This window comes from Calypte anna, chromosome 1 (assembly GCF_003957555.1).
Source record: "Calypte anna isolate BGI_N300 chromosome 1, bCalAnn1_v1.p, whole genome shotgun sequence".
NCBI lineage: Eukaryota > Metazoa > Chordata > Aves > Apodiformes > Trochilidae > Calypte > Calypte anna.
The window spans coordinates 15197638-15208386 of NC_044244.1; the positions used below are offsets into that span (position 1 = coordinate 15197638).

Genomic DNA, 10749 nt, shown 5'->3' on the forward strand with positions numbered 1-10749 from the left:
TTTGGTTGGTGTCCTCAGATTCATCCAAGCCTTTCTCTAGTCTCTTTTTGTAAGGCCATTCTTTTGTGAGGTCAGGCATTTTATTCAGCTCTCCTTGTGGTTCCCTCTGAACCCCCCTGCTGGGCTGCCTATGGGGATGGCAGCCCCTTGCCTGCCTATGGCTCATGTCCTGGCCTTGGCAAAGCTGAGCTCCCAGAATTTTGCATGATCTAAAACCAATATACCATAAGTTATAATTGCTATTTATAGAGGACAAGAACAAAGCCTTCCTTGTCATCTACTCTGCATGCAAGCCTTGGCTACACCTGGTTTTGAGGCATTAAACCAGGAAAGAATAATGCAGATAACTTTTACTGGTTGTCTGTACATACATGATTTTCACTCATTGAATGTTGTAATTACTTTCTGAAAGGGAAAGGCTTGTTGTTAAAAGATAAGAAAATCTACAGTTTACATTCCCAATGATTATGAATCACTCACCTTAAACTAAAATGTGATGGTCTCCAGTGTGCGTAAAAAGAGGACACAGAAGTTTCTTTTGCTTTTTCTGTTCAGTGTCTTGATGAGGGGTTTTTTTCACAGCATATGGGATAATGATACCGTTCTGAAATACTATTTGCTGTCTTTCATTCGTGAAGCTTCTATCTCATGCATATGCATAGCTACAGGAGCTAGATCCTCTTTCATGTTAAGAAAAGAAACTGGAATAATACCCCTGAAATACACTTTTTTGTTTGCATTTTCACTGATGTAATTGAAATGGAAATGTACCTCTTGGTCTCTTTTTCAGTGGTATATGGTCACAATCTATAGTGCCTGGATTTGTGGGGTTTTTAAACTGCATTAATTTTTTGTGGTAGGGTATTAAAATTCCAGGTGCCTGGAACAACCAGTATGTTACCGTGGCTGCCCCATTGAGCAAGATCCCTCTGTTTATCCGTGGAGGCTACATCCTGCCAGAGCAGGCACCAGCCACAACCACTACTAAGAGGTAATGCCATCTGTGTCTGTCACAAAACAGCCCAGGTGCAGGTCAGACCCACAGAGAGCCAAAAAAACAATCAAAAGAAAATGCAGAAGTGAGGCGATCTGCATCTCTCAGCTGCCATGCCAGAAAATAAGCATAGTATTTTTATCCCCCTATTTACTCCATTGCAAAGAGAAGTCCCTTGAGAGATGATCCCCATCATTGTTTGCACAGCACACAACTGAAACCTACTCCTGGCTTTGTGTTTATGCTCAGGAAAGCCATTGCACCTCTTACTGCCACACTGACCTGCTGCCAGTCATTCGATGCAAATATATGCAAGGGGAAAATGCAAGGCACTTCTTCCTTGATGTGTTTGTCCAGTGCCATGAACAAGATGGAAAAGTTCAAACCTCTTTTCACAAATATGAATTCCCTACACCAGTAATTAATACACTAACCTCACACGTGACCCATTCTCACAAGATAAATGTGAAGGGGAGGAAAGGATTAACACTGCAGCAACCCAAACCAGTGAGGTAGCACTGGTGACCAGCTGTCTCCCAGTTACAATTCATTAAGGGCACCAAAGGAGAAACTTATCCACATCCAAAATCCACTCAAAACACGGGGATTTTACACTTCAGTGGGACAAGGCAGATTTCAGGAGCCCTTTTGATGACTATTGATTGTTCGGTCTTCTGTTGTGGCCTTTTTTGAAACCTTAAAATTGGAGTTGATTTTTTTGGAACTTTTAGTTAAATAACTTGCAAAGGACAGTGCTCACAAGTTTGTACTGACATTTCTTAACTTGTCAACAGCCGCCTAAACCCATTTGGGCTCATTATTGCCCTGGATGAACAAGGAGAAGCTTCTGGGTCTCTCTTCTGGGATGATGGTGATTCAATCGGTAAGTCTGGTCCCATGCTGTGCAGCAGTGGTTGTATTCAGAGCTCTCCTCAGGCTGCCTTTTTGGGAGGATAATTGCACTGACTCCTGCTAGAAATAGCTGGAGAGCTGACCCTAACTTGAGTGTCACAGTGGTGACAGAAAGCAGAGTGCAGCATTTTGATATGAGAAAGGTGTGGCACTAGGAACAGCTGGTCTGCTAGAGAGGGCAGTCATTCATGTTGTATTCCCTGGAGATCACCCTAAGAACACTAGAGAAGAAATAAAATAACCCACAAATCATCTTAGTCTGATTTTAGCCCCTTGCTACAATTAATGTGAACTGCATATGGATTTTGTTCCCTGTTTTGATACCAATCCTCCTTGTTCTTGTTTTGACAGATACTATTGAAAAGGAGAACTACTTCTTGGCTAAATATACATTCAGCAAAGTAAGTAGCAATATACAAGGTACCTACACACATACAGGTAGCTCTGTTTTACTGTAGCCATCATAAGGTGCTGATGTCTAACTCTTCTCTGGAAAGGTTTTTTTTCTAATAGCTCAGCCTTTAATGCCAGTAAGCTACCTTATGCTTTCATTTTCAGACAGCTACAAAATAATCCTACTATGATGCTGCAGTTTTGTCTTTGCTTCACTGAGTATCATAGTGGCACATCATTAATGTCCCTGCTGTGATGTGAATCTGAAAGTCCACTTCTTTCAGCTCAGATTTTGTTTGGTTTTTTCTGAGTCACTGCTTCTGAGGACAAGGAACCTTTTACTTGTCTTCCTCCTGTGAACACTTTCAGTCTGGTGGGTGGGAGAAGGCTACATTCTTCTCCTCAGGATATCCCAGCAACTTTTAGACTTTGATCACCTGAAGCTTTCATTTTGTGGCCCAGAGGATTACATAGTCTCAGTTCTTTAGCTTGTGTTTCCTTGTCTGACAGCAGGGAGATTGCCCCCATGGTTGGGCTCCTCCAGGGTGATTCAGGAGGCTCCCAGCAGGGCCCTGTGCTGACCGGGTGCTTCATGCAGCACACAACAGATCAGTCCTGGGGCTGTGCACTGATACCTTTCATACAGCACTCACTTCTCCACAGACATATTCTGAGAGAACTCAACAGAAAACCTCAACAGTCTAGGCTGCAATTGAGAGAAATGTTATAAAATAAATCTGCCAGAAGCTCATTAAGCATATGATAGTAAATTGTGGGAGCTATTATAAAAAATCTGAACCTACTTCAGCAATCTACACAGATCATATTTTATCTGCAATTCCAGTATCTGGTAAGAAGTAAGGTATAGTATGTAGACTGTGGCATGGTTTTCATGTCATATATTCCTAAAAGCCCCAAAATAGTCTACAGAAAATGTTCAAAGGAATAAAACTGTGTAAATCTCTATTGCGCTATTACTCCTAGAATGTATGTCTGTCTTCTAGGAGCAAAAGCAAGCCAGGGTAAGCCAATGGATTTTTTTATATAGTTTTGTATATTCATGAGATATTTTTTCTGAAACAAATACCACATGTCTAGACTTTACATTTAATTTTGAATTTATTTTCTTCTTGATTTTCCAAGAAAAAAATGTTTTTCTTCTTCAAACAAAAGGATATTTCAATGTCAAAAAGGGAGAAAAATCACTTTGGCTTTTTGTAGTCTGTGTATAGTAATTTATGGCAAAAAGGCTACAGAAAAACAATATCCAGTTTTATATTAAAGTCTGATCTGTGCGAATTAGATTCTTGATTCACTGGCACTTCCATTTCTCATTGCTCGTATTTGACTTCTGCCAATAAATCCGTGACTGAAGTCCCTATCTGCATTCCAATAATCTCTGAAGTTGATTTTTTATTATATGTTTATAAAGAAAAAAATCCATCTCAAATAGCAAATTGTAAAGGTATGGGAAACATATGAAAGTCCTGGTATTTGTTGCTCATTTCTGTATTCTTAAAAAAATGTGGATGAATAATTTAATCATGGCTAGTTTAAGAGAACACTCAAGTTTTATTCCCAAGGGGATCCACTGGTAAGGTCTAACATCACACCATTTACTCTGAACCCAGCACAGAGTCTTGTGGAAGTAACAGCTGCAGAATTAGAACCTCCCATTTATATTTTCATTTAAACAACTCAGAAGTACAAAGAAGTACTCAAGACTAGTGTAGGCACTTAACTCTCAGAGAACAGTTGGAGCTGCCTGACCTCTGGTACTATCTCACTGTGGCTGGTATTTTAATTCACTTGACACCTTCATTTCGACATGCATAGTGGCTAAGTCACCTAAGTCAATGCGCTCCAAGTAAAAGTGCCCCATATATTAAGCCTACCAGTTTAGAAAAATACAAGGGTAGAAGGTAGAGCCAAGGGTAGAAGGTTCACTGTACTTCAGGGATAATCAGGGCAAACCATAAACTCTGCCTCCATCCCCAGAAGTGGCAGACAAAGCAGAGTGTAGATAGTCCAGACCCTAAAGAGATAGTGATGGAAAGGCTTGTGCAAGGAAGCAGGAGCTTCTGGAAGAATATGCTAGACACGAGGGGAATTAATAGTCTGTGAGCAAGTTCCTCCTAAAACTGGTTGAATTTCCAGAGGAAAAATGTGGGGAAAAGGAGCTGTTTAAAGCACCAGAGCAAAGCAGCAAGATAAAAAGTATAGGAGGAAGTTCAGGCTTATGGCCTCAGATCCAGAACTACTTTTGCTTTGCATTTCTGGAGCTTCAAGAAGTATCTATAAGTTCCTTCCCTCTGAGGAGAACTCGGGACCTTCCTGAGTAATTGCTTTAACCACTAGAAAGCTGGGGAGGAGAGACTCATTCCCTCCCCTTGAACCAGCACCTCCCTGTCTCCCCGAGACCTTCAGTTTTAGACCTTTGTCACAGGGACAGTGGCGTCCACTGCAGAGTCCTGGCTCAGAGCTTCAGGGCCTGAGTACATCTTTATTTATTAACAGAGATGTAATTGCTGGATTCAGCACCACACTGAGCTTACTGAGTCTATGTGGCTACCCTGAGCTCTCTCCCTTGCTTAGCCACACCAGGGACCGCTTCAGAGAGCTGGTCTTTCTGTTCTGAACTTTCCCCTGTGGTGGAGTTCTGCCAGTGGGGAGAAGTCATCATGTATAAGTAGGCTATGGCTTTTAGAGGCCTCTCCCCATTTGCTCCATAATAGCCATAATTCCTTCTTTAGGCAGTTTAAAACAGTGAGCTGTGCATTAGCACTTATTTTTAGTGAGGATGCCTGAAATAAGCAGTCTAAGCACAGCCTTAAGTTACAAATACTGTCTTCTTGCTTCTGCTCCCCTCCTACCATGCACTATTGAAATTAAAAGTTAATTTATGCAAAAGATTCCATCATGGGTTTTTCCTCAGCCTCTTTAAAAAGTCAGGATTGCATGGCAGCTCATCCCTTCCTAAGCAGTGTAATTCATCTTTATTTCCTTAACAACTTTGATCACAGAACAAATGCAATGATTCCTCTTCACTACTTTTATGGGAAATTGCTGTCACTGGTGATCCAAATGGATTTATTTAATGACTTTGTATGTCCTTCTGGTACATCCCTAAATATGGGATGTATGGTAAATAAGTACAACAAACAAGGGTCTGTGGACATACAATGTCTCTTCAGTGTTCCTAATGCTGGGACATATATAGGAGAGATGTCAAGCAGGGGCTGTGGAGGTGTGGGGCATAAATTATGGGGGAAATATCTAGAAGCTGATTTTATGGAAGATGCTAAGCGTTTAGGGAAGCTATCTGTGGATGTTAATTAAATCTGCCTTAAGGTCTAATTGAATCTCCCTATCTGGGTTTCGGCTTTGCATATGCCAATGTAGCCTGCAAGCAGGTACAAGGACCAAATTTGCATTGATTACAAGTAGGAAAAACATGTCCAGGAAGATTCCAAATTAATGTTGTAAATGCTATTTTGTTTCTTAATTTGCTAGTTTATAATGATACCTGAAGACTTGCTTAGGTGAACTTTAATATGACTGTTGATGAACTTTAATGTCTACATTCTAAGCTATTCTGTATGTTCATTGACAAAGATAATACTACAGCAGTAACAATATACAATAAATCACCTCCAAAGAGTTGTGGTCCTAAAATTTTCTCTGTGGCCTTTTCCAGGGAAACCTGAAGACTGAAATACTGAAAAATGGCTACCGAGGGGCTGACTCTCTGAAATACAATAAAATTACAATTCTTGGCCTAAAACTGAGACCTAATGCTGTTGCTCTGAATGGAAGAACCCTCCGTGCAGAAGCTTTCTCTTTTGACCTGAGTGAGGTAAGAGCTGCACTGAGCATTTATGGAAAAGAAAACACTCCATTGAGATGTGCTTGAAGGCACCAGTCACAGAAGATAACTGCATTCTAACAGCAACACAAAAAAAGATGATTAAGAAAGACTATAAAGCTTGTCACAAATGTAAAATTTAATATTTGATTTAAGAGCAAAAGATCACCTCAGTGACTTAATAACTACTTCAAATAATGGAGAAAAACACCTCAAACTGCTGTAGTAGGAAAGGTCCAAAACTCCACAAGAATTGTATAATTTAAATCAGACAGTAGCCTGAACCAGCTAAATACATTCCTCTTACCATTTTAAAAGATTCCATCAAACCTCTCCCACCATCCCTGCACAGATGTTTTAACGCCATTATCTATATATTTTCTTATATTTGTGATTCTATGGAAAAAAAACCCAAAACACTAACAGCTTGGTTTTAGATCTTGAAAACTTACAGTCCACGTATTTACAACAGTAAAGGGCAAATTCGCCACTTTCTTACAGTCTTAATGAGATTACATGCTGTATAATAGTTTAACAAGAACAAAGACTGTACTGTTTGAAGGGATGTAGTAGAAAGTAACTTCTACCATATTACTTTTGCTTTACAGAAAGCAAATTTGCCTAAAAGCAGTGCTTAAATGCATAATTGAGCCACAGTTATTTGTATATAAATAGAAGCAGTCTGCTTAGTAATAAGCTACTTCCTTCTCTGATTCATGCAGTGCTACCTTGATCTGACATTTGTAATGTCATAGAATCTTCCTATTATTAGGAGTCTTTATCTTTTGCTTTCTCCCTGGAGTACTGTACCTTACCAGTGACAGAGCTGTAACTGCAGCAGGGATGCTGGGGGAGCACTTCTGTTGACCAGGATCATCCTGACACCAGAATGACCTGAGCACAGATAGGGAAAGTTCTCCCTTTTCTTCTGCTTGCATCCTCTGCTAGGGTGTGCAGGAAGGATCCCACTCTCCATAATTCCTCATGTCCCTGTAGCAGTGCAGTCTGCAGCAGCCTTTCTCTCTGCCTGGCAATTTGGACAGATGTTTGGATGGCATTGCTGTATTTTTGACTGGATCTGGCCCTGTATTTGAATAAAAGGAAAATAAGAAGTGGAATTCCTGCTTAATAAGTAACAGGAGAGAATAATTTCTGATGAAGATAAAAACATGACACACTTTGAAGAGGTGATCTAGTCATAGGTTGTTAGAATGATGTTGACATGAATTTGTGGATGAGCAAAGAAACAGCTGGGAGGTGTGAATCAATATAATGCATTTTAAGAGATTATTAATTCCAAAACCCAAAGATAAAGCTGATGAAGTACTAAAAATTGAAATTAAGTGAATGGCATAAAATTTAATTTGAACAGAGAGAAAGCAGGGAAGGTATTGTATTTATAATGTAACATTTAATTCATGTCATTAATTAATATTAACCTGTTCCTGAATTTCTAAAAGGGATGTTGAACTGGATACATCAGTAGAAAAATATCTGTTGCCACCAAGTCAATCTTGCCTACCAGATGAAGTTAAGGGAATCAGGAAGGCCTAAGATGAAGTTTCCTTTCTTTTTTTTTTTCATTTTGAGATGATCTTTTAAAAGTTAACAAAGTTGTTCATTATTGTTGTGTCTTTTTTTTTCCACAGAAACTGACTTTATGGATTTCTGCCCCACTAACTCAGGAACTCAACATTAAGATTTACTAGGAACCTCTGAAAACACTGACAAAATTATCATCCTTGTCCATGAAATATTAATCTTATTTTGATTTTAATGTAAAAATATTTAGAGATTAAAATATTGCTTGCATATCTTATGATTGTTCTTTTCGCAGTATTCTTCAAACCAGATTTTCAGTAGTAGTTAATGAGTATTACCATAAGCTCATGTGTGTTCAAAATAGCATAGAAGAAATCTCCCTGGAAGTTCTCTCTCACCTCAGATGGAGATAATATTTGGAACTGGCAAGGATGATCTCCCAAGACCATGAGCATCAGAACAGACAGTCACTGTTATTTTAATAATACAATACATAATCAGCCAGTAATACAATATAGAATACATGTAATATTATAAGTATTAATATAAATTATATGACATATTTTATAGCCAGCTGGTAAAAATCAGCCAATAGTACTAGAATACAAAATCTAAAGCTGTTGTGTTCTCTAGCTAATTATCTTCTCCATGTTCCTGAACTGTAATAAATACAGTGTGGGCACATCTTGGGATTCAGCAATGACAGAGGAAATTCATTGAAAACTTGGAGGATTTCTTTCAAGAATCTGTCTCTCTCTGGAGTTTGTTCCCAGTGTTAGAGTAGCTCTTACCCCAGCAAATGCACACTGTGACTTCTGACAGGAGGGATCCACATCACGACAGGGTCAGAGCTTCACAAACTCAGCTGTTCCCACACTTAAAACTTATAAACCTGTTTTTACCTGTGTTGATACTTATTCATGAGAAACCTCAGTTGCAATTTGCAACCATTAAAGCTTTGATAGTTAACAGATAGTCCTGTAAGGACTTTGGGGAGGGTCTCTGATCCAGTTTAGCAGCAGCTCTCCCCCCCCAGCAGAGACATTCCCCCCAGAACATCGCACGCAGTGTTGAGCTTAATTACAAGCTCCTTGAAGTGCTCCTGACTCTTCCTTCTCCCTCCACAAAATGTACAGAAAATCCTTCTCCTGGCAAAAATGCTGTGTCAGTTCCCAGAAGATAAATTCTGCTTCCAAAACTCTGCAGGGGAAGGTCTCAGAAAGTCTACTCTTGAAAAAATCTCCCCAACACTACTTCTTCATGGGAAACTGCTCCTGATGTACAGATATGAGTGCAGATGCAGTATGTTTTTACAAGAATGTCTGATTTTCACTATAATTGGTTCTAGGCCACTCAGTGATAAGGATTTCACCCAGGTGTTTTTACACATTTATGTTTCTTCTGACAGGAGGGACACACAATGCAGTAACATGAACTTCTCCAGTTTATGTCAACTGCAGGAAGACAAAACCAGTTTGGTCTGGCTGCTAAAGGTTGCTTTTTCAAAGTGAGCGAAGTCTTGTAGAGAAACCTTAAAGCCGGGTCTCTCTAGAGCCTTTGCTGGCTGCAGCAAGGTCTGCTGTGAAATCTGTCTGCTCTGCACAGTGCAGAGAAAGCAGCCTGCTTGTCAGGCCTGCAGTGGGAAGAGGCTGGAGAAGATACTACAGAAAGGTGTAGCTGGTGAGAAAGGGCTGAGGAAGAGCAGAATATGGGCAGTGGGGTGAAAGGGCTAAGGTGATGGATGAGACAACAGTTTTCTTGCTCAAGAATACAGCACATGAGACTCCCTGATGAAATAAACACTTGAACTTGCTACTCTGAGTCCATGGAGTGGGCAGACAAAGGGCCTTGTGCAAAGGAAGGATGAGAGTGTGGTTTATGAGAGCTGAGTGTATTTATGAGAGAGGAAAGCAAGTGCAGACACTGGAGGCAGGCAGACAGAAATGTCTTATGCTTGTTGCATAAGTCTGGGTTTGTATCTAATCTGCCTTACAGTGTGGGTAAAAGTTGGAGTGCCAGATGAGGAAAGAGATGGTAAATTTGCTGACAAATGGTGGAAGCAGAGACTGGTGTAGAAGCTGGAGCAGAGATGTGCCTGGGGAACAGGAGAGATGTCATCTTCCTAAAGAGCCCTCAGCTGGATAACCATGCAGAGTCAGCCAGTGCTCACTAGTTTTCTGTGAAATCAGTGGCTCAACTAGCAATTTCATATATATCTTGATAAAATAAGAGCAGAAAAATACACTCCTACTGGCACTGATGAGCTGTTCAGCCTTGTATTACGATCTGGATTTTATTCTTTTCTTATTTTGCTCCTCGTAGCTTCAGTGAACACAACAGGAAACCACTAGTCAGTAATACATTTGCCTTGGGCTCTGATTTCACGTGTTTATTTTATAAAAGTAAGCAAGACAACCCTTGGTGTAGGCATTTGTATTAAGGACATCAAAGGAAAACGGAGTTTGTGTGCAAGCCTGTAGGTATATTTGGCTATTTATCCTCATGAACAATGAGATACAGGTGTAATTTCAGATCTTTTACACTTTTCTTGAAGTTCTGATATGCAGCTTGGTTCTTTTCCATCCCTATTATTTCTTTCTTTTTTGTTTTTGAGAAAAGGATAAAGACTTTGAGAAAAAATACAGAACGTGCATTGCAAGTGCTATGAGCTGGATCCAAGAACCTATACCCAAATATTTTACTGAATTTAAAGATTAGGTTAGGTAAAACATGAATTTCCCAAAGTGTTGGATTAAATTTATTACAGATACAGGTCTTCAGTGGAGAGAGAACTTTTCAGGCTGAGATTTTAAACCATCCATAGTCAGCTGCTTTCTCCACCCTGTCTTTGTTAGCCATAAAACCCCCCAGCTGTGTCCCTCTGAACCTGAAGGAGTTCAGCATAAAGGGAAAAATCTTACCTTGCATTTTAAATCCCCATTAACTCAAGGCCTTACAAAGCCATAAAGGGAACACAGAAAATCACCATCTAATGTGCATTAGAAGGGGTGTGGGTAGTAGGTCGAGAGAGTTTCTCCTCCCC

General features: G+C 39.9%; 1 protein-coding gene across 1 annotated transcript in view; it reads left to right on the forward strand.

The window, feature by feature from the left end:
* The window catches only part of LOC103527837 (sucrase-isomaltase, intestinal), a 58426-nt gene extending 50443 nt beyond the window's left edge, over positions 1-7983 (forward strand). The window contains exons 19-23 of the mRNA XM_030469073.1: positions 861-991; positions 1789-1877; positions 2258-2307; positions 5997-6155; positions 7814-7983. Of these exons, the coding sequence (XP_030324933.1) occupies positions 861-991; positions 1789-1877; positions 2258-2307; positions 5997-6155; positions 7814-7873 (489 nt within the window). The 3' untranslated portion in view covers positions 7874-7983. The remainder of the gene's footprint in view (positions 1-860; positions 992-1788; positions 1878-2257; positions 2308-5996; positions 6156-7813) is intronic.
* The last annotated feature ends 2766 nt before the right edge of the window (positions 7984-10749 follow it).